Here is a 25,438-nt window from a genome sequence, read left to right on the forward strand (position 1 = left end):
GAAGGAGAGGGAGAAGAGAGATCTTTCAGCCAGTAGAGGGAGTCAGTACTATTTTTCAAATGGAAAATTGATACAAAGGTTACTACTGGTCAAAGTACAACAGTAACCTTTGGATTGATTCCTTAAAGTAAATCTTTATCCTGTATTTCTTGACTTTTTAAGAATAACTAAAATTATCACAAATAAGTCATACAGTTTAAAGTTATAATTTTAATAAAATAGTAGAAATGCCTAAAACTGATTTTAAAAGAAAACTCCCCTAAAGTCATTGTTAAAATTGATAGCTTAATCATATGGGAAATAAACTTAAATATTACCATTTTTAATTGTCTGTGGGTCTATTTAACCCCTAAAAGAAGTGGTATAAAATTCACTGAGGTAAGCAAATAGTGCTATACTATTAACAGTGACCAAAAGATTGGTTCTTAAATTTAATAGAACCTGTTGCCAGGAGTGGTGGTGCATGCTTGTAATCCCAGCATTCAGTTTTGAAAAACTTATTTTTTCCAATAACAATCTCTAGCAAGAAGCAAAGCAGAGAACTTGAGATAGAAATTAAGTAATTTTCTCATTGTGTCAAATTTACCTAAGATATTAGTTTCATAGGTTTCTTTCTCTTCTCCCTGCCCAAAGTACACAGTTTGCCTCAATTTTAATTATGAAAAAATACAAAATTAAATATTAAAAGAACCATGAAGAACTGGTTTTAAATTGAAACTCTAAGACCCATAACAAAACCAAATAAGCATGTGTTGTCAGCATCTATACATCTACATTTGATATTATGTTATAGCAAACCATATGAGAAGACTGTATATTCAAGAAACAACATAATTAATAAGGCTATACTATAAAATATGTTACAATAACAACATTTTATTCTTGGTACTGGGGTTTAATCTAGGGGCATTCTACCTCTGAACTATATCCCTGGCCCTACTTTATTTTTAAACAGTGTCTCACTAAATTACTACCTTTCCTGGGCTTAATTTTCTAATCTTTGAAATAAGGCTGGTCTATAAATACCAAAATTTAGGCAAAAATGTACATATACAGTGGAAACCGAGTATAAAAGTCCCTAGTTGAACTAAATATAATTTGTCTACAAGAGCAAACTTTAAGTCAGGTAGAAAAAAATTCAGCCTAAAATAATTTTCACAAAGAGAAATATTCAAGAATAAAAAAAGTTTAAAATATATCCACTTATTATCATTGTTGTTGTTATTTTTGTGGTATTCCTCAGCCAAATACCAATTTTTAAAATATAACAATAAGGCTCTTTTAATTTTTTGTTATTTTGAAAGAGTCTCATATCAAATTGCTCAGGGAATCGCTAAGCTGCTGAGGCTGACCTTGAATGTGAGATCCCAAGTACTGATATTACAGGCATGTGCCACCATGCCTGGCTGTTAGAATATTTTAAAAATTGGTGTTGCATTGAGGATGTAGCTCTGTGGTGGAGAGCTTGTCTAGTCATAGGTGCGATCGCTGGCACCACACAAGGAAAAAGGGAGATTAAAGAGAATTTGTATATTCTAATCACCTGGCAATATAATTAACTTCACTGAGGTTTACTATTTGCTTACCCATAAAATACTTCTGTCTAATTGTGCTGGAAAACAGAGCATTCTGCTAAGAGAATTAGCATATGAGCTACCTATAAAGATTTTTTTTTTTTACAAATCCTAGTCATTCCAATGTCATAATTTAAAAACTATTATCAAATATACATGTATATTTGGGGTGTATAAGCTACACTCCTAGCCCTATTTTTTATTCTTTATTTTGAAACAGGGTCTCACTGAGATGCAAAGGACCTAAGTAGCAGAGGCTGTCCCAGAACCGTGATCCTCCTGTCTCAGTCTCCCAAATGCTAGGATTACAAGTGTACCCACCACACCTGGCTCCCTAACAGTGTTTGAGCAGAAAGCAACCTTGGAAATGATAACAACAGTGGTAATAGCTAATACTAGCTTTGTAGCAAGCACGATGCTAAATGCTTTAGGTATGCTTTCTCTCTGAATTCTTTTACAAATTTCTCATCTATGTGAGATGAGAATAGATTGTTATGCTCATTTTACAGGTGGTTTTATGTAATGTCCTCTAAGTCACAGAATTAGAAAGTAAGGGAGCCTAAATTCAAGTGCTTATAATGTTAAGTCATTGTGCTATGTGGTCTCAATAGCTATTTTTCTACTTCCCTCAAATCAATCCTTTCTCTCTTTCCATTGCTATCAATAAGTATTCCCTAGTTCTGACCACTGAGTGACTCATTAGTATTAATCCACCAGGTTTCTAGTTGCTTTTAGCCTCACTCCTCCTCAAAATTCTCCCGAGTGTATTCAGAGTGATTCTTTAAAAACAAACATCTAATGCTCTTATTTCCTGTTCAGCTCCCTACTTCGCCTAGGATCAAGTGCACATAAGGTCTTGTTAGTGGTGAAATACAATTACATTAAACTATCATTTACTATCCATTATTTAAGCTACCATCTATTACCCATTACTTATTTTGCATCAGTATTGCAATAATGGCTATTTTGTTCAAACATGTATTTGTTCTAAGGAGGTAATACTTATTTTGAAATAGTGGAATTATCTTAATTCCTAAGCACACAGTTTGAGAATATTTAGTATATCCAGTAAACAATGACTCAATTTTTCTCTTCTGAGCCCCTGGCAATATTTTATCTATCTATCTATCTATCTATCTATCTATCTATCTATCTATCTTTCCTTCTTCCCTCCCTCCTTCCTTCCTTTCCTTCCTCCTCCCTCTCTCCTTCCTTCCTTCCTTTACTGGGGGTGGAACCCAGAGGCTTTCTACCTCCGGGCTATACTCCCAGACCTACTTTATATTTTACTTGGAAATAGGGTCTCACTAAGTTGCCGAGAGCCTCACTAAGTACCTGAGGCTGGCTTCGAGGCTGTGCAATCCACCTGACTCAGCCTTTCAAGGCCAGGGATTACAAGTATGAGCCACTACGCCCGGCTGTAATCACTTTCTAATTTCTCCTATATATGTAAATGCTCCTCCCCACTCATGTTTGGCTTAGTGCTTTGATATGTTTGTGCATGTACATGGGGTGTTTCCTTCTTCCCATCCCCCTCAGTCAGGTCGCTTTATTTGCTCATCTACAGTTTCTCCTTCCTCATGCAGAGTTCCTCCTATGACCCTTTTTCTCCCTAGGTTCTGCATATTAGGGAGGGCATCCATTTTTTTTTTATTTTTTATGACTGACTAATCTCACTTAGCATAATGTTCTCCAGTTCCTTTCTAAATGCCTTAATCTTCATTGTCTGACTCCCAAAAAGGGAAATACAGTTAAATAAACGAGGAGGTAAAAACTCCATTTTTATCAGAGGAGCAGGTAGAATAATGGTTATCCAAGTATTTGTCTAAACTTTTGTGATAAAAATTAGCAATTAGAGTTTAAAGTATAGGTCCCCAATACTTGGAGGACAGGGCTCTTCATACTGACCCAGGCCCGCATACCCTGTTTATAAGCTGCTCCAGGAACACGAGCACAGCTGCCTACCAAGAGCTGGAGCTAGAATTAACAGTCAAGTGCTCCCTTTTCCTCCAGAATTTGTAAGCCTTCCATACTTCAGAGTTTCAAATTAGGCACATGAGGCATATTCTGTCAGTGTAATTATTTTATAGGTGGAGAGAGAGATTTCTGGTCCTTCCTACTCTGATCTCTTCCATAAATCTTCACCATCATGTTTTTTTTTTTTTGTTTTTTGTTTTGGTGGTACTGGGGGTGGAACCCAGAGGCTTTCTACCTCCGGGCTATACTCCCAGACCTTTTTTATATTTTATTTGGAAACAGAGTCTCACTAAGTTGCTGAGAGCCTCACTAAGTAGCTGAGGCTGGCTTCAAACCCGTGCGATCCTCCTGTCTCAGCCTCCCAAGCGCAGGGATTACAAGCGTGAGCCACCACCCCCGGCTCACCATCATGTTTTTGAGAAAAACGTACACAAAATAAGGATGTACACCAAAATGAAGAGTAACTGGGTTAAAAGACAAAGTAATTTCTGTATTCCCCCTTTTGAAATGATAATCAATTAAAAATTCAGGGTGGGTCTGGTAAGAAAGAAAGCAAAAAGAAATATTGAAATGTTATCTTTAAGTCATCAAAAGTTTGGTACCAGACAAATGAAACTGTTATGTGAGATTATCAATGTTAATATTGTATAAATTGCTATAATACTAGATGTCAACCAGTAAGCCAAGCGTGGGAAGGAGGGATGGGGAGGGAATGGGGTGGGGATAGTGGTAGGGGCTAACTGGGCGAGATGTGCATGTATGTCTACAAAAGTATTTTCTTTATACCACTATGATGTATGAATACATTGCACCAATAAAAAATAAATTAAAAAAAATTCAGGGTGGGGGAATTCATGTAAGAAAACTATTTGACCCCAATATGGTGTATGAATATAATGCACCAAAAAAAAATATTTGCAGGAATGGTTTTAAAAAAAATTTGATTTAAGAACCAGGCGTGGTGGCACACGCTTATAATCCCAGTACCTTGGAAGCTGAGACAGGAGGATTGCAGGTTGGAGGAATAGTTGGAGGAATCTCACCAATAGTGAAATTCTCATCAACCTAACAAGACCCTGTTTCCAAATAAAAATAAAATAGGGCTGAGGGTATAGCTTGGAGGCAGAATGCCAGAGTTCAATCCCCAGTACCACAAATGAATCAATCAACCAATCAATAAATGACTCGATTAAGAATGCCAGGAAAACTTTTCTATATAGGGAAATTTTAAAAATATGGTTGATTTACTGTTTAGTTTTGAGCTATGCAATCATGAAAAAAAACAGGGGATATTATAAACATTTTAGGACACCATTCTTGGGACAATGTTACTAGTCATTGACCAATGTTCTCATGATCATTTGTATATAAAATGGGAATGTCAACACTGAAAGGCTTCCATGAGAATTAAATAACACATTACCATATCTAATTATTTCTTCTATTCCTCAAAAAAAATCAGAGGGATACTACTGAAAATAACAAAGGGCTAGGAACTGAACATTAATATAAGGATTCTTATCACTTACCTCATTGTGTCTGTTAAGTACATAGACTTCTATGTGATTGAAAACTGACAGAACTATTTCAAGGTATACAGGATATTCATTTACTTGACTGCCTATTCTTATTCTTACCCCACTGTAGTCTTTCACAAATCAGTATTAAACAAACCAGTCAATAAGACAATATAAACAAAAGTTTTTAGGAAATTTACTAAAAAGATTTGATGGAAAAGAGCAGTTTTGTATTCTTATTTTTCTTAAGCATTTTCTTCAGGCTACTGTCCAATATACTAACCAAATACAATAAAAAAAGTTTCCTCTGGTGCATTATGTGTAAGCCATCCCACCCACTGTTACTTTTCCACATCAAACATAGAAAAGAGCAGAATCCCATCTGTCCTGTAACTGTCAAAAATCTTTACTGATTAAACAAAAATGTAAACACATTGAGTGATTTTTTTTTTTAATGTCTGTAGCATATAACTTCATTTTCTTTGATAGGTTCTATAGTAACAATGTGGAATAGTTAATTCCTGATTAACTGTTTTCCCCTTTATCTCAAGAAACATTTTACAATCAAATTATAAAGTAAAATTTTAAAAATAGAGAAATAAGCTGAAAATCTAATAGTAGATACCTAATCTGTTAGTGTCAAACATGTGGCTAAATATTATAAAAATGTATAAATCTAGTAAACTCTAAACTAAATTATAAAATACATTTACAGCATATTATACTTGTATAATTGCCAATCTCATCCTTTCCATTAAACACAAAAAATTATAACAGTAATTAAAATTGGTCAAAGGGTGGCCAATTCATAGCAACCTGGTATGAAAAGGCAATCTGACTCTTTTTTAAACTTTATCTCATGTAAAAAATGCCAAGATATTAGAGCAGCAGAAGATACTGAAATGAAAAGATAACAGAAGACAGAAAAATGGGCATGACAAACCAAGCAAACAAAAACCAAGACTAGGATGGGAGAGCAAAAGTTATGAACAAAAAGGAAGTATGTGCCTGGCGTGGAGGCACACACTTGTAATCCCAGCATTCAGAAGGTGGAGACAGGAGGATCAAGGTTTGCAGACAGCCTCAGCTAATTAGTGAGGCCCCTTGCAACTCAGTGAGACCCTGTTTCAAAATAAATAAAAAATAGGAGCTGGGCGCAGTGGCGCACATTTTTATCCCAGCATTTGGGAGGCTGAGAAATGAGGATCACGGTTCGCAGACAGCCTCAGCTACTTAATGAGGCCCTTTACAACTCAATGAGACCCTGTTCCCAAATAAAGACTAAAAAATAGGAGCCGGGTGTGGTGGCACACATTTGTAATCCTAGCATTCTGGAGGCAGAGACTGGAGGATGAGCATGGCCCTTCCAACTCAGTGAGACTCTGTTTAGGAAAAAAAAAGGCTAAAAAATAGGGCTGGGGGTGTAGCTCAGAGGTACAATGCCCCTGGGTTGTTCCATTATCAGTATTGAAAAAAAAAAATAGGACTAGGAGTGTATCTTGGAGGTAGATTGCCCCTGGGTTTCATCTTCAGTACTAAAAAAAAGAAAAGAAGGAAGTATAAAATTAGCTAAAAGCTGTGGTGCACAACTGTAACCCAAGGACCTTGGGAGGTGAAGGCAAGAAGATGGAAAAGTGAGGACAGCCTGGCCAACCCAGTGAGATCCTATCTCAAAATAAAAAAATAGAGAAAGGATTGGGGATATAACTCAGTGATACAGCACCCTTGGATTCAAGTACTGTATATTAAAAAAAGGAATGTAATATTAACCTACATTAAGTGTAGCTAGGGAAGGTGGTTAGATATAAATGAGCTTTATTAACAAAAACACTAAAAAATTAAGTGTATAGTTTCAGCTTTCTCTGCAGGTAGGGCACTCTAAACTTTGTGGCTTGGGTCAACTTTTACCATTTTTCATGGAAAGTAGCTTGGCCTATATTTTCTAAGACCTAAAGGGCTTAATAAAAGTTAGCCGGTGTGGTGGCGCATGCTTGTAATCCCCGCGCTGAGACAGGAGGACCACGCAGGTTCGAAGCCAGCGGCACTGGCTTAAAAGACCCCTTTTCCAAGTAAAATAATATAAAAAAATAGGTCTGGGAGTATAGCCCGGAGATAAAAGGGCTTCCAGGAATCCCAGTACCACCATAAATAAATAAATAAATAAATAAATAAATAAATAAATAAATAAATGTTAATGAACCTATGACATCAACATTGGTGGGATTTTCAAATTTTTAAGATTGATTTGATTAGACACATATGCTCAAATTCAGTGCATATTGTCAAACTGTTTTCCAAAGTATATGCACTACTTACAATTTATATTAGAAGTATATAAGATTACCTGTTGCTCCACATTCTTGTCAACACTTAGTATTAAGCTTTTTGTTTGTTTTGAAAACTATTCAAGTGGATATATGGTGGTATTTCACTGAGGTTTAAATTTGCCTTACAGGTATGACTAATGGTAGAGAGTACCTTTTCATATATTTATTATCTACTTGGATATCCTCTATTCTGAAGTACCAGTTCATATTTATTTTGCATATATATAAGGTAGATAAACTCAGGCAATATAATCTAATATGAAAAGGTGAGCTTATACAAATTGTTTTCTAGCAACTGCCAATGAAAGAAAAAGAATTAAACTAAATAAAATCCTAAAACATGAATTTAAGAGATAGTATAGTCTCTGGCAAGGTACTTAATTTTAATCTAAACCTATTTCCTCCTCTATAGAACGATATTTACTTACTTCTCAAGATGCCAGAGAAAATATAAAACAGTACAGTAATTAGGACTTTACTCTTCAAAAAGTAGTAGACAACTGGGCATGGTGGCACATGCTTGTAATCCCAGCATTTGGGAGGCTGAGACAGAAGGATCGCAGTTCACAGACAGCCTCCGCCACTACTTAGGCCCTTTGCAACTCAGTGAGACCCCGTTTCAAAATAAAGAATAAAAAATAGAGCTGGGAGTGTAGTGGGAGGTGGAATGCCCCTGTCCTATCCCTAGTATTGAAAAAAAAAAATTCTGTCTTTGAATAAAACATTACCAGAAGAAAAGTTTATATAAAGCTATTTGCAACCTTGCAATTGAGTCTTTTTACCAACACCTTAAAAGTTATCAAAAATCTATTATCTTAGCTATGTCTCATTGTTCTGGGGGAGAGACAAAGATTTTATCTAAAGGTGGGCATGGTGGCGCACGCCTGTAATCCCCGCGCTTGGGAGGCTGAGACAGGAGGATCGCACGGGTTCAAAGCCAGCCTCAGCTACTTAGTGAGGCTCTCAGCAACTTAGTGAGACCCTGTTTCCAAATAAAATATAAAAAAAGGTCTGGGAGTATAGCCCGGAGGTAGAAAACCTCTGGGTTCCACCCCCAGTACCACCAAAAAAACAAAACAAAACAAAGATTTGATCTATTCACTATTCAACAAGGCAAAGAAATAAAAAATATAAAAGAAATGTATGCTTCACACATTTACCTTTGCTCAAAAGAGAAAATAACAATGGGAACTCTGCAAAGGAATTCTAGCTGGACTTTACCTAGGAAAGTGAGGAAAATTAAATTTACTTAATTAAAACTGAAAAAAAAAAAAACTAGCCCTAAATCAAAATCAACTGTTTAAGACTTTAAAGGTCATTTCAGTTAAAAAATATAGAAAATAATTCTACCTAATAACATCTTTAATCACTGATGGGAGGACTATTAGTACTGATTAAATACATGAAAATAGTGTCCACTCTCCTTATATGTATATTTAGTTACTTTTGCTGAATGCAGAACTCTTCTTCCACAAACAACACAGTATTAATTTATTGAATTTAGTTGTGATTCCAAAGTTCTTGTTTTTCCCACTATACCATAAATGAGGATATGTATCAGCAACATAAGTAATATAGGTAAAGTTACTTACCAATGTATGTATTTATATATTTATTCCTAACAACGCTGAGCAGAAATACTACCACTAAGAGCTGAGAACACACCCTAAGTTAATTTCCAAGTCCAGTCACAAATGTGACTACAGTGTTTGAATCCAGGTTAGCCTAGCTCCAAAGCACTTAGATTCTGGTTCACCTATTCTAAATAATACAAAAATAGTTCTCATTTTTTGTTCTTGTTGACTCTTTTCTGCAATAATAAGCCCAAGATAATTAAGAATTAGAAAATGTTTATAACCAATGTAACACTAAAGCTAAAACAGAGAAAAAAGAAATATACCATAGTTTTTTTTAGGCTGGGGAAAACTCATAGTCAATAAACCAAAAAAAAAAAAAAAAAGAACAAATGATTGATGTCATGAAGAATGTGCTTATAGAATCTCAGCCCAAACAGGTTTTTCTTGTTCTATTTTGTATATGTATTCCGCAACTGATAAAAATAAGACAGGTGTTTCAACTATAAGTCTGTGAAATCCATATGAACAAGTACAGACAAGAAATATGATCAAGTACAAAGTATGCTTAAGTCACAATCAAGATGGAATGGTGATTTCTGAGCTTTGCCTATTTTATTATTATTAATTATTATTATTATTAATTATTATTATTATTATTTAGTACTGGAGATGGAACCTCTAAGCTACACCCCCAGCCCTATTTTTTTTTTTTTAAACACGATCTCACTGAGTTGCAAAGGTCTAAGTGGCTGAGGCTGTCGGAGAACTGCAATCCTGTGTCAGCCTCCCAAATGCTGGGATTATAAGCGTGCGCCACCACACCTGGCTGACTTATATATTATAATCAGAAAAATTTTATGTTTATCATTAAATAGGTTCATATTTAAAAAATAAGATTAATTTTCAAATTTACCTAAGTAACTGGATGTATATAGATGACTATAACATTAACATTGAAGTTTTTAAATTTTAAATTCTATTTTAAAAATTCTTTACCTATATCATTTATTCATGTATTTATTCATGTATTTATTTATTTATTTATTTGTTCCTGGGTATTGAAACCAGAGGCAATCTACCTCCAAGCTATAACCCTAATTCATTTTTTTTTTTTTTTGATGGTACTGGGGTTCCTGGAAGCCCTTCTACCTCCGGGCTACACTCCCAGACCTATTTTTACATTTTATATTTGGAAACAGGGTCTCCTAAGCCAGTGCGCGCGGCTGGCTTCGAACCTGCGCAGTCCTCCTGTCTCTGCCTCCCAAGCGCAGGGATTACAAGCGTGCGCCACCACGCCCGGCTAACCCTAATCCATTTTTATTTCTAATTTGAAACCAGGGTCTCACTAGGTTGCTGAGAGCCTCAATAAGGTGCTGCGGCTGGCTTTGTACCTGTGATCCTCTGGTCTCAGCCTCCCAAATACTGGGATTACAAGTGTATGCCATCACGCCTGGCTCAAAAAGGTATTTATTATAAAGCAAATCATAAATATAAAAATGAAGGTGTATATATAATAGAACAGGGTATATTTTTGTTTCAATAATGAAAAATTTTATTATAACAAGGACACAATTCAAACGATCAATTCAAATGTTATGTCTTACCACCCAATGTTCAGTTTTTTTTATTACTATACATATAAAGATTGTTTTATTTATTTTTTATTTTTATTTTATTATTATTATTATTATTATTTTGTGGTACTGGGGATGGAACCCAAGGGCCTTCTACCTCCGGGCTATGCTCCCAGACCTATTTTATATATTTTACTTGGAACAGGGTCTCTCAAGCCAGCTGAGGCTGTTTTGCACCTGCGCAATCCTTCTGTTTCAGCCTCCCAAGTGTGGGGATTACAAGCGTGCGCCACCACACACGGCTATAAAGATTGTTTAAAAGCAGTCTTCACCAAGACTATTATCTAGTCCTCCATAAACAGGTAAACATCAGAGATCTTACCTTGTGCTGTTCAATGGCATCTATCCACTGTTGTCTATGATCTGGATCTTGAGCACGAAGATACCAAACACTATCATTTACACTAATATCAAATCGACATTCATCAAAATCATGAGGCTGTGGAGAAAAAATAGAAAATGAAAGACAAAATTATAGTCTTAGAAGTAGTGTACTGTACAACAAAAAATGAGCATACTGATTCTGTGCTGCTGAGTTATTCTTTAATTTTTCTACTTAACTTTTTTGAAGATGCCTCAGATACTACTAAATAAGTTGCACAGAAATTATAAAAGTTTTTTTTTAAAGTTTAATATTTTTCATCAAATATTTTAATTTAGCTTTATCAAGTGGTTTTTTTTTTTTTTTTTTTTAATGGTACTGGGGTTCCTGGAAGCCCTTCTACCTCCGGGTTACACTCCCAGACCTATTTTTACATTTTTATTTGGAAACAGGGTCTCCTAAGTCAGCACTCGTGGCTGGCTTCGAACCTGAGCAATCCTCCTGTCTCTGTCTCTGTGGGGATTACAAGCATGTGCCACCATGCCCGGCCTTATCAAGTGTTTTAAGTTAGCTTAACTAATGGGAACACCACCAAAAGCAGTATTTTTTAAAAAAGACAAACGAAATTAGAAAGGCATTTACTATCTTTTTTCTTATTCCTTTATTCAAAAGTTAACTGCTATTATGAATACTTTTATTTCATTAAGTTTAATGAAATTCAACAAAACAAGATAAAATAGTGTTAACATTCTCCTCAAATTATCTAAAATTAACTTCTAAGCTTTTGTATGTCTTTGTCAGTAACAGCCAGGAAAGCTTCCAATAAAAAGCAAAAATAAAATGAACATTATAAGACCGATGTGACAAAGCCAGAGGAAATTCTCTGCATCCAAGTATAAGCATCTAGTAAAAATGTATGCTTGATTCAGTGTTTTACTTCCTCATATGAACATACAAAATGAATGCTTTATGTTCTTGTTTCTACCCCCAATGAATGAATTAATGTAAGACACAATCATATCACATGAATACCACCTCTACGACCAGAGAGGGTAGAGTTAATTTCTTTTCTTGTAAGCAATCTTATCTTTAGAGGGGAGATAATCTTCTCTGGCTAGTGTAATAATAAATTTTTTTGATGAACATAATCTATATATTGTCTTTTTAGGGATTACTGTTTTAGTCCTTCCTTTAATGACATCAATCTTTTATTTCCTATCAATGTATCTGGCAAAACAATATAATTTTGTAATGTTCTTTAACCTTTTTTTTTGTGTGTGTGTGGTACTGGGGATTGAACCCAGGGTCATTCTATCTCCGATACACCCCCCCAGCCCTGTTTTTATTCTTTATTTTGAAAGAGAATTTCACTAAGTTGAGGAAGGCCTCATTAAGTAGCTGAGGCTAGATGCAATCCTGCAATCCTCTTGTCTCAGCCTCCCAAATACTAGGATTACAAACACTTGCAACCAGGCCCAGCTGTTCTTCAGCCCGATTTCTTTGTGTGTGTGTGTGTGGGGGGGGAGGAGACTTAACCCAGGGGCACTCTACTTCTGAGCTATACTCCCAGCCTTTTTTTTATTGTTTATTTTGAAACAGGGTCTCACTAAATTGCACAAGGCCTCACTAAGTAGCTGAGGCTGGCCGCAAACCTGTGATCCTCTTAGCCTTCCAAGTACTGCACCACCAGGTCTGGAGAGTGATTTTTTTAAGACAAAAAAAGTTATAGTTCTGACTGGCAAAGGATACAAAAAATTAAGCATTTCATGAGTAACTATATTCAGAACAACAAGTTGGTTATTACTATAGAGGAAGGGAAAGTGTGCTAGAAAGAAGCAAAAGAGAACACGACAACTACTGCATTAAGTATGAATACAAAAGGACATAAAAGACATTTAACATTTATAAAGTAATGGTTATACATTTAAATATTCAGAGATCTTAATAATGGAGTCTAGTAATTGAGAAAAGCTTCTTGGAGAAAGTAAAATACTCTATTATATAAAAAGCCAAGTAAAGAGATTGATGATGGATCTATTGTTTTAAGGACCCTAGAAGTTTTCAAGCTTTTTCTCCGTGATCATTCTAATATTTCCAGAAACTACTTTTTTTTTTTTTTTTTTTTTGGGCGGGTCTGGGGATGGAACCCAGTGGTATTTGACCCCTGAGCTATACTCCCTGCCCTTTTTTTATTCTTTATTTTGAAACAGGCTCTCGCTAAGTTGTGGAAGGCCTCACTAAGTAGCTGAGGCTGCCTGCGAACCGCGATCCTCTGGTTTCAGCCTCCGGAATGCTGGGATTACAAGCGTGTGCCACCATGCCCAGACACTACTTTTGAAACTATTTTATATTTTGTATTGTGTTCAATATCCTCATTAAAGATTCATACAAATAAAAGTTCATAATTTGGTAGCTCTAAACACTTTCTATGCATGCAAGGAAGCCAGTTTCACCAACAATTTGAGGAATAAGTAACATAGAAGCAATGTACCAACTGTGTAGATATATAAACATTTTGTGAACACAGATGTTGTATATCCAAACAAAGTGAAAAAAATAGAAGAGAAACTGAGTCATTAGGTGACATGAAATGACAAATTTGGTAAGAGTATGTGTTTAAGAGAATGAACTGCTGGGTGTGGTGGCACACAACTGTAATCCCAGTATTTGGGAGGCTGAGACAGGACGATCACAGTTTTCAGGACAGTCATAGCAATAAAGGAAGACTCTCAGCAGCCTAGAGAAATGCTGTTTCCAAACAAAAGTAAAAAATATAAAAGGGCTAGGGGTGTAGCTCAGAGGTACAATGCCCCGGGTTTAATCCCAAGTACGGAGAGGAGAGGAGAGGAGAGGAGAGGAGAGGAGAGGAGAGGAGAGGAGAGGAGAGGAGAGGAGAGGAGAGGAGAGGAGAGAGAGGGAGAGGGAGAGAAGAGGAGAGAGGAGAGAAAGAAGAAAGAGTGTGAGCGCGAAAAAACGCACATGCTAAAATGATAAAGCTTCCATCAAGTTTCATTCTATAATACTCCCCAAAATATTTTAAAATGTTCTGGTCATGGTAATTGAGACTAAAGAAGGACCCTGTGACTATTCAATCCAGGTTGCTGATAAAGACATACCCTGGAGCTTCCTGGCTCACATAGAACTTAGATATAAAGTTTAAAGTCCAGAGGGTGGGAGTGCCTCCCTTGACCACTCTGACTTACTTTTCTCTAGTGGAGCACTTCACTTTTGGTTTGCAATAAACCTTCTAGCAGCCGGGTGTGGTGGCACACGCTTGTAATCCCCACGCTTGGGAGGCTGAGACAGGAGGATCACACGGGTTGGAAGCCAGCCTCAGCTACTTAGTGAGGCTTTCAGCAACCTAGTGAGACCCTGTTTCCAAATAAAATATAAAAAAGGTCTGGGAGTACAGCCTGGAGGTAGAAAGCCTCTGGGTTCCACCCCCAGTACCACCAAAACAAAAACAAACAAACAAACAAAACCCCCCCAAAACCTTCTAGCATTTCAAGTAGTTTTTCCACCTCTTTATTTCTGTACTGGGCTGAGAAAAAGAGTCCACAGTGAATTTTAAACAGTAATAGCAGATAAGATTGCTTGACTCTATTTAAATTTTGAATATTAGAAAATATTACATTAAAATATTATTTATCTTGCCAGATACAGTCATGCATACCTGTAATCCCACCAATCAGGAGGATCACAATTTCAAAGCCAGTCTAAGCACCTTAGCAAGAACCTGTCTCAAAATAAAGTTAATAGGGTTGGAGATGTGACTCAGTGGTAGAGCACCCCTGGGTTCAATCCCCAGTACTACAAAATAATAAAAATTAAACAAGTATATAATTTATCTTAATTACTGACTTTTTTGGTGCTGTCTTAAATTTTGTGACTATGATGAATCCCTCACTGGTCACACTAGTCTTGGCACTGACATAATTACTAGAAACAAACAAATATGGAATAAAAACCAAAATTAGATGTAAAACTTCATGCGTACACAGTAAGTAAAATATACAACCTAGGGGGTGGGAAAAAGTAAAAAAAAAAAAATTAAGGTAACTAGCAATGAAAAGTTAAGCTAAAATAGCTAAATAAGACAAAAATCAGAATTAAAGCATCAATAAAAGCAAACCAGGCTAAAAGTCCTGAGCATAGTAAACAGATTTGAGAAAGACACAAAATGAAAAAAAAAAAAGAAAAAAAAAAGCTACAGCTGTGCGCAACATACATTTATTCAATAACAGACTGGATATAATACTAGAGTGGTACCTAAGATTATAAAGGAGATAAAAAAAAAATCCTATTGCCCAGTAAGTCTGTAGCTGTCTAGTACAACACACTATTCACATGCTTGTAGTGAATAATTCAATGATGTTCTTAATCATGTGAAAGTATAGCACCAGAAAATATGTACAGGACATAATACTTGATTAATATAGCAAATGTTTTGAAGTACTCCAACTGCTTACTAAAAAAAAAAAAAAATTACCTAAAATAATATGCCACCTTACATCATACATCTAGTTGATCAAGTCTCTTTACTGTATCAAAGAGGCCACACTGAATGACCTATACAATCAAGGTCTGTATAAGAATACTCTGGGATGTTCACATAACAACAAAATTGCTAATGACATATTTCTCAGAACAATGTTGCATTAAGCAACACATGACTATAAGTAGTAAACAAAGGAGGAAAAAGCAAATACTTTATTGGTGTTTTTAAAAATGAGAACTTAACAAATCTAACAGCGCGATATAATCTGCCCAGATAAAACGGCCACAATCAATTGAGAGACATTCTGTGAAGGAAATGCTAGTGATTGTTTCTCAAACATTTTGCATTATTCCTGGAACCCCTCCTTCCTCCAAGAAATTAAATATTAAGGAATAAGATTAGCTGGGCATGGTGGAGCACACCTGTAATCCCAATACTTGGAGCTTTAGAGAGGAAGATCCTAAGACTTTGGGCAACTTAGCAAGACCGTCAACAACTCAGTGATACTGTTTCAAAATGAAAATAAAATAGGGCTAGGGGTACAGCACTGTGGTAGAATGCCACAAGGTTCAATCTCCAGTACCATACATACAGAAGAAGATTTTGTCTGGTATATTTCTTTAGAGTCACAAACCACTGTAATCTCTAAGTCTTCAACCCCTAAGAAATACCCTGCAAAAAGTTTTCATATTTTGTCATGTCAGCATTAATTTTTAAAGAAAAAAATTATTCTGAAAGGTGAAATAAATATATAGAATGTATATCCACTATCTACTAAAGTAACCGCAGAGAAACAGAAGAGGCATAGATACACAGATACAAACACAAAACAAAGTAATGTACTAACTGACTTAGTAGGCCCAAGAAAGCTGAACCATAAACATCCACAAGGGAAAACACACACACACACACACACACACACGCACACACGCACACATGCACACACACACACATGTACACACATACACGCATGCACGCATGCATACCCCAAGCCAATTTGTATGCAATGGTAATAAAGGAAAGAAACTGAAGCTATTAGGCAGCCTTAAGTAAAAACATGGGTGGAGCTGAAAATAGAAGAAATGATTGAGTCATTAAAAGATGCAACTAGAGCCGGGTGTGGTAGCGCCCGCCTGTAATCCCAGTACTTGGGAGACCCTGTTTCAAAAATAAAGGATTAAAAAATAGGGCTGGGGGTGTAGCTGAAAGGCAGAATGCCCCTGGGTTCAATCCCCCGTACCATACACACAAAAAAAGATGCATCTAGGCTTCATGAACTCCACATGCTCAATCCAAGTATTGGTGACTACCTACCTACTGTGGAATAATTAGAAGCTCCATTCCCCACACAGAGAGATTAAATCAGATATTCCTACGCAGCACAGGGTGAGAGATCTTTGAAAAGGGGCAGAGAAATAAAGTCTTCATATTAAAATCTTTTCCTTTCTTGCCTTCCAGAAGGCTAGGACCTGTACATGCTCTAAAACCTTTCTGTCTGTAACAAATATTCTTCTACAGCAAAATTACATAATCATCAACAAGAACAGCAACAACAAAAAGATATTTGAAGGTTTCACACCCATTGTATCTGTATAAAAGTTCAAAACTATGAAGAAAGATTTACTTTGCAGAACTGGAAGCTATGCTTCATCAAAATGATGAAATAACCAAGAGGAAAAAGGAAACTCAGATATAGGAAAAGAAGAGTGAGCACAGGAGAGAAGCAGCAAAACAACAAGGAAAAATGTCAGCAGCAGAATTAGGTAGAAAGCCCCCAAATCTAGATTAGCACAATATGACAGGAATTTCTCTAGTGGGAGGAGAAAGAATAGAAAGATTATTCACTGAATTATCTTCTATAATTGTCTATTTTTCATTCAGTACAAGCATATTTTCTTTCACTTCACTAAATATAATAGTTACTTCAAAATCCTTGTCAAATAATTCTGACATGTGGTTCATCTTGAGTTTGGCATTTGTTCAGGTCTTTTGAGATAACAGCAGTTACCTAGATAATTCTTAGGCTGAGTAACTTTGGGTTGATCCTAAACATTGTAAATGCTAGGATGTGAACAACGGTTTCTATTGTATTACTCAAAAATATTGCTTTTTGCTTTATCTGGCAATTAATTTGCTTAGTCTCAAATTGTCAAGTGTGTCAAATTAACAAAAAACAACTAGGATCTCAGTTCAGATTGCTTTCAACCTGGCTTGCACACAATTTGCCCTTGAGTGAGGCAGACTTGGGCAGACTTTTAAACTCAGAATTTGGGGCTCTCCTTTTCTTGTTCTTTTGGGGTCCCTACCTCATTTTCCAGCAATGTTGATTGTACCAGGTAACTTTCCAGATTCTTTTAGTGAAAAAGATGATTGTCTACTTTTCTTTTGAAGAGTTTATTCTAATCCTACCCAGTTTTCAACTACACTGCTAAACACTAATAAAAGACCAAAACAACACGCATAATTATCTATGTTTAGAATCTCTTTTTCACAAACACAAAGCACTAAAATTTCTGTGTCCAGTAAGACAGTTAAATAAATCCTATTAGATTTAAGCCACATGAGTTAGTATTCTAAATTACAAGCAATAAAAACTGACTTGCTTAACTAAGGAATTTATTTAGATGGTATCTAGAAGTTTACATTGCTAAGAAATATGAAGAGTTAAAATTAGAAAATGGAAAGAAGCCAAGGTAAGTTAGGCAACAAAACCCCTGCTGAGATTGCACCACAGGTACCATTTGTATGGATAAGGACACTTCCCCCTTTGGACCTTGTAAGTCACTACTGCTAAAGGAAACTAGATGCTGCTGGACTTCCTGTCTGTGCTTCTTTGTATGGGACAGTTCCAGAATGAAAGTAAGGCTAGAGAGAAAAACAGGGGGAGTGGAGGAGGGTAGCATAGCAGCAATCTAAATGGCTAGTCCATATGCCCATATGTAACTAAGGGAAGTTGACCATACAGTGATGTGGGATGGGAGAGAAATTAAGTATCTGACTTTTAAAGATTACATGTGGGAGATACAGTATGGAAAGCCTCAAAAGCAAGGGGATTTTGACAATGAGTTTGCCACGTATCAACCTATTATCTGTCTTAAATATGCCCTTCCACTCGGTTTTGTGCTACTGGAACAAAGATCCTGATGACTACATTCTCCTTTGCTAGTAACCTTTTGCTAGGTTCTGCCAATATCGGGCACTAGAGAGAGATCAGAAGCCATGAAGATAGACAGAACCTGTGCTTTCTTGTTTTCATACTGTCTTACTCAGCATTTACCCAGCAAAAGTTTTTAATTCTGGCAGCAGAAATCAGTTCTATTCTTTAGCCTCTTTTAGAACTCTTGGAAAAGATTCATCTACCTACCTGGGAGGTACCAGCTATTCAAAGGGCCACTTAACTCCACAATATTCCTGCTTTCAGAGTACTGAGGTATATTAGTTCTAGTCACACCAGGTATAATCTGCCTTCTAGATTTCTGAGACCCAGAAGCATATGACATTTTCTTTAAAGTTTTGGAATCACAGCTAAAGATGAAAGAATGGTGCCCCTCTCTGAGTCTCAGCTCCTCAGGGTTCCTTTCTCTGAGTTCCAGAAGTGTTCACAAACCAGGGAGCCCTTTCAACTCAGCCTCATTCCGGAAGGCTTCTGAGGTAACCTAGTACCAGTGGATTGCACCCCGTTCCTTCAGTGTACTGAGTTTCAATTCTGTAGGGCTGTCCTCCAGTCCACTAGGTTAAGAAGACAACTTTTTCCCTTTATTCTCCAATCGTAAAAAGTAGCAGTACACTTGTAATCCTAGTACCTGAGAGGCTGAGATGGGAAGATCACAGTTTTGAGGATAGTCCCAGCAAATAGTGAGACTCCATCAACCTAGTGAGATCCTCTTTCAAACTAAAAATAAAATAGGCTGGGAGTGCTGCTCAGAGGTAGAATGCCTCTGGGTTCAATACGTCAGTCAGTCAGTCAGTCAGTCTCAGTCACTCAGTCAGTCAGTCTGTCTGTCACACACACACACACACACACACACACACACACACACACACACACACACACACACACCAGCTGATCCTTAGAATTACTGCCTCTGTATTACCTCAATGTTCTCCCTTATTCCATCAGTTTTCTCCTGTCTACTTAACAATGATTTCCTATACTAAGCACTTTCTGCTAAAATATCTAAAGTAGTTTCTGGTCTCAAGTAGAACTCTGACTTAAACAATAAGCAGTCCTAAAATGCCAAGTGTTGATCTTATAACAAAATATTACATAAACATTAAAAATGGTGCTTTCCAAGTTTAGGGATTTAAAAACTTAGGAAAAAATAAGGTTACCCAAAGTATATGTACAATGTGAACCCATCATGCTATTGTCCCAGTAGTACTTTAGTTTGCACTTACATATCAATCCCACTAGACTAGAAGCCCAAGATAACTGAGGCCATTGTGTGAGCACAACGACTACCACTGAAAAAGTGTTTATCAAACAATGAGAATAAAATGTAAAAACTAATGTTTGTACAGAAACATGCAAACAAATGTTCATAACAGCTTTATTGATAACAACCCAGAATTGTAAACAACTCAAATGCTTTTAATTTGTAAATGACTAAACACACACAGAATGCTACTCAGTAATAAAATGAACAAATTATTGATTTACTCAACAATTTGGTAGATCTCAAGAAAATTATGATAGTAGAAAAAAAGCCAACTTCCAAATCCTTTATAGTGTATTCATCTACTTTTATAACACCCACAAAATAACACAATTTGCAAGTGTAGATAGATTCGTGGTTTCCAGAGGTTAAGGATTAGAGGGTAAACTAGAAGGATTGAAGAATGTGATAATAAAAAGATAGGATTAAGCATCATCAAAGTATCTTCGTGGTATTAAAACAGTTTTGTATTTTGACTCTGACAGTGGTTACACAAATCCAAGCAAACAATAAAACTGCGCAGAATCACACAAAGAGCATATAAAATTGGTAAAATTTGAATTAAGGTCTGAGGGAAACTGGAGGAAGAGTAGAGAATCTCTACTATTTTTGCCAAGTTTCCATGCATATATAATTATTTGAAAAAATTTTAAAGATTTTCAAAGTAAAAAATGAGAAAATTAATCAAAATATAAAAAGTGGCTGTCTCTGCTGGGCGTGGTGGCACGTGCTTGTAATCCCCCTGCTTGGGAGGTGGAGACCAGAGGATCGCTCTGGTTTGAAGCCAGCCGCTCTGGTTTGAAGCCAGCTGTGCTGGCTTAAGAGACTCTGCTTCCAAATAAAAAGTATAAAATAGGTCTGGGAGTGTAGCCCGGAGGCAGAAGGGCTTCCAGGAACCCCAGTACCACAAAAAAAAAAAAAAAAAAAAAAAAAAAAAAAAGTGGCTGTCCCTTAGTGTTGGAATTATAAATTATTTTCTTCTATAATTCTTTCTGTATGGGGGAAGTGGGTACTGGAGACTGAGCCTAGGAGCATTCTACTACTGAACTAAACCCCCAACCCTATTTTATTTTGAAACAAAGTCTTGCTAAGTTACCACATTAGTCTTGAACATGAGCTCTGCCCCTCTCAGCCTCCCAAGTACTGGGATTTTGCAGGTGTGTGCTGCTTCACCTGGAGTGTAGACTATATATATATTTCCTAAGTGTTTGATACTGAGTAGATATTACTTTTGTAATAAAAAAAAGATTAAAAGAAATAAGGGATGGCTTTCAATCTTATTACTTGGTCAAATAAAATGACAATGAAAATATTTCACAGTGGAATGTGTAGCTTAATCAAGTAAAATATTTGTTCATTTAGTAGTACATCATAAAAGTTAGTTAAAAATAAATGATTCCAGGTATTTGTCCAATCTGAAAAATACTGAATTTAGTCTCACTATGGTTGAGCCACTCCTTGTAATGGACTACAAGAGATTATCATCACTGTGCAGGCTAACATCAGTGAGGACAGAGATGTTAAAAAGGCCAACTCGACTATACTGAGAACCAACACAGGTGTGGGAAAGTACTCACATTCCAGGGAATGAAAAGATTACTTTGCAAATATAAAAATTAGGTCTTTCCCAGTGTCCCAGATACAAGAAGACTTAAGTCTAAACAACCACACTGCTAAAATATTTAGTCATGTTTCAACAAGTATATCATATTGTCAATTTAATGATTTACAGTGAGGAACAAATACCATAATTAGACAAATTCTGGAGTCTCTTTTAAGAATTCTATCCAGACATGAAAGTTTCAGCATGGAATCAAAATAGGGGAGTTAGAAGACTTTTAGTAGGCAGTGGCAGAAACATAATGTGACATTTTCACAACTTTCCTTTCAGGTAAAATAACCGTGTCCACTACTCCTTCTATCTTAAAATCAAAACCAACCAACCAAACAAAAAAATTTGGATGGGTGAAGAAAAAAAGAGTTGCTAGCTTTTTACATTTCCCCCACTCTCACCCTCACGCCCTGCCACAAGATCATTGTCATTCTCACTCTGTTTTATGAAATTGCTTCTGAGGCAATTTCATAAAACAGAGTGAGAAACACTTTCCATAGTTACCTTTTCCTGAACATGCTTTAAGAAGGCCGAGGTTGATTAATGGAGGAGCTACATCCAAATATGTGTAAAAGTATGAACATAGCATGGTTAATGTGGACATTCAGTGTTGGGAGGGGGGAAGGAGAACCGGGGTGGGGAGGAGAGGGCACCAATCACAGTCTAAATGTATACCATTTTCATTATGTTCCACTTATAAATAAAAGTTAAAAAAAGGGTTGTTCTTTCAAATTATCTGTTTTTTGGTCTGAGGGCTATTAGCTAATTTTCTTTTAGCAGTTACCTATGTTCAATTGATCCCTTCCTGGATAGTATTAAATATAAAATATACCCCTACACAGAATTCCTTTCTATTATATAATTTCAAACTTATAAAGATCCAAGAATGGTGTATTGTGACCTTGTGCAAGTTACTTAAACTCTCAAGTCTTAATTCTTTTATCTACTAAAGTGGAGGTAACAGTATTTATTTTACAATGTTGTCCACGGGATTAAATGCAATACACATTTTGTATGTAGAAACATGAAAAACATTCTGAACATTCTGTGGTGTAGTAAAAACATTTGAATGTTTTATATATGTACATATATAACAGTATGTGTGTGCATGTACACCTGTACAGATGCACACATATAAACAGTAATTTTTTTTCTTTTTTTTGCGGGTTTGGGGATGAAACCCAGGGGCATTTGACCTCCAAGCTACACCCCGTGTCCTATTTTTTATTCTTTATTTTGAAACAGGGTCTCACTGAGTTGCCAAGGGCCTCACTAAGTAGCTGAGGTTGTCCGCGAACTATGATCCTCAGGTCTCAGCCTCCTGAATGCTGGGATTACAAGCATACGCCACCATGCCCAGCTACTAGTAATTTTTTCAATGGGAAAATAAAATCAGGACTCCCCCCCCCCCGCGAATACAGTTCTAAAACAGTATAACCTTCTCTAAAATATCTACTTAACTTCATCAATAGGGATTATTTAAATGTATAACCTAAAAATACAAATACATGTGGAATATATGTATTTTGTGTGTGTGTGTGTGGTACTGGGGGTGGAACCCAGGGGCATTCTACCTCTGGGCTATACTCCCAGACCTATTTTTGTGTGTGTGTGTGTGTGTGTGTGTGTGTGTGTGTGGTACTGGGGGCGGAACCCAGAGGCTTTCTACCTCCAGGCTATACTCCCAGACCCTTTTAAAAAAATATATATTTTATTTGGAAACAGGGTCTCACTAAGTTGCTTAAAGCCTCACTAAGTAGCTGAGGCTGGCTTCGAACCCGTGTGATCCTCCTGTCTCAGCCTCCCAAGTGCAGGGATTACAAGCGTGCGCCACCACACCCGGCTCCGGACCTATTTTTTTGTACTTTATTTGGAAACAAGGTCTCACTAAATTGCTGAGAGCCTCTCTCAGTAGCTGAGGCTGGTTTCAAACCTGTGCGACCCTCCTGTCTCAGCCTCCCAAACTCAGGGATTACAAGCATGCGTGCGCCACCACGCCCGGCTAATATATTTTAGATAATCTGGCAGTGGAAAGCATTTTAAATTGTATATGAACTATATATTAAGTGAAACTTTTCTTGATTCCAAATTTTTTTTTTTTTTTTTGGTGGTACTGGGGTTCCTGGAAGCCCTTCTACCTCCGGGCTACACTCCCAGACCTATTTTTTTACATTTTTATTTGGAAACAGGGTCTCCTAAGCCAGTGTGTGCGGCTCCTCCTGTCTCTGCCTCCCAAGTGCGGGGATTACAATTGTGCGCCACCACGTCCAGCTTCTTGATTCCAAATTTTAACATGGAGCTTTAGGTAATGTATCCCAACTCTACTAGACTTAAGTAGAGCACAGAAATCTTGGTATTGCTTCCTTCACTGTATCTATCATTATCTACTATCATATATTTAGAACAGAATGATTATTAAAAGGAAAATCATAATCACATCTCTTTTCTGTTCAAAGCCCTTCGATGATATCTTTCCATCATATAACTCTATGCCTCTAGCTACCTCTAAGCTTTTGCATTTCCTCTTTCCACTTCGAAGATCATTCTCCAAAGACATTTACTGCTTATCTGTTACTTCCTTTCCTTTGCTAACATTTCTAAAATTTCAACCTCTACTTCTACTATCACCTTTTCACACATACTTCCCACTCAATTTAGTTACATGAAAATAAGGAACTGGAGCAAAGATAGGTTATCAAAATGACAGTCTGTTTTGTATACCAAAACAGGAAGGACTGGAATACTGAAATTCATCCAATGATAAGGGGAGTCCCTTCCATAAACAACACTGGAGATAATAAAAACTTTGTCCCTTTTGTGTGTGTCATATTCTTTCTGGGAGGCACAATTTATGCCTTTGTTTGGTGTCATTATTGGTAAGTCTGTACATCATATCCAAAAGACAGCGAGAAAAATACTTTTCACCCAAAGACGGGGGTGGGGGGGCACAAAACAGAATCATCCTATTTGGTTCTAACTCTCCCAGTTAAAACCTTGAGCTTTTCCTGTAACTACTGATTCATTAAAAACTATTTTATTCTTGCCCAGTGTTGTAGAACATGCCTGTAATCTAGCTACTTGGGAGGCTGAAGCAGGAGGATCTCAAGTTCAAGGGCAGGCTTGGTGCCTTAGAGTCCCTGTCTTAAAATAAAAGTAGTGAAGATAGCTCAGTGGTAGAACACCCCTATACTGAAAAATAAAAGGAGGGAAGAAATACCTCTTTATTTTTACTCTTCACTTCATCAAAAATAGTATCTGAAGGAAGACCTCTGAAGATTTGAAAAACATCAAAAACTGATTTTCTATGAAGAAACTAGCTGTATATCCTAAAATATAATTTTTCCTCTTTAAATACTGATATTTTTATTTGGGGATAAACAGTTCTTCTAATCAGTACTGCCTTGCAAACTCTTTATAATAGTTTGTATTCAATGTCCCTATAGCCCTTGCAGAAGCAAGGTAGCAAGGTTGGAAACAGAGTTTGGTTGCTAAGGAGATCCCTGGGGGTGTGGCCTTGGGCACTATATAAGGTCTCCATTCCCCCCACCCCCTCTCTGCTTCTGGCCTCCATATGAAAAGCAGGACCCTTTGCTCTCTTTCTCTCTGCTTCCCAACACCATGCCCTAAGCTTTGAACCCCGGCCTAACATGGTGTGAACTTCTCAATCTCAAAACAAACAAAACAAAAACCCCAAACTCTGAGTAAATAAACCTTCCTTCTTCTAAATTGTGTGGTCAGTTCTTTTGGATTGTGGCAATGAGAATGTTAACTGAGAAATCAGTATCAGAAAAATGAGGTCACTGCTGTACCTAAGTCTGACTGTGTGTTTTATGAGTTTTTGGAACTGGTTTATGAGAAGTTGGAAAGGCTAGAATGTGGCTAGAAAAGCAGATGGGAAAGACTCTGCTCAGGATATGTCAGAATGCAGAGGACTCCATAGAAAAATAGAATCCAAGCCGGGCGT

The 25,438-nt window shown here is 36.7% G+C and overlaps 1 protein-coding gene across 3 annotated transcripts in view; it reads right to left on the bottom strand.

Annotated features, from left to right (window-relative positions):
• Positions 1–25,438, bottom strand: part of CERT1 (ceramide transporter 1) — a gene marked incomplete at both ends in the record, with an annotated part of 117,243 nt that overhangs the window by 67,811 nt on the left and 23,994 nt on the right. For all 3 annotated transcript variants that reach the window (XM_080698201.1, XM_080698203.1, XM_080698202.1), the window contains one exon: positions 10,929–11,045. In XM_080698201.1, coding sequence (XP_080554327.1) covers positions 10,929–11,045 — 117 coding nt within the window. The remainder of the gene's footprint in view (positions 1–10,928; positions 11,046–25,438) is intronic.

The sequence above is a fragment of the Muscardinus avellanarius genome, assembly GCF_963383645.1.
Source record: "Muscardinus avellanarius genome assembly, chromosome: 1".
Taxonomy (NCBI): Eukaryota; Metazoa; Chordata; class Mammalia; order Rodentia; family Gliridae; genus Muscardinus; species Muscardinus avellanarius.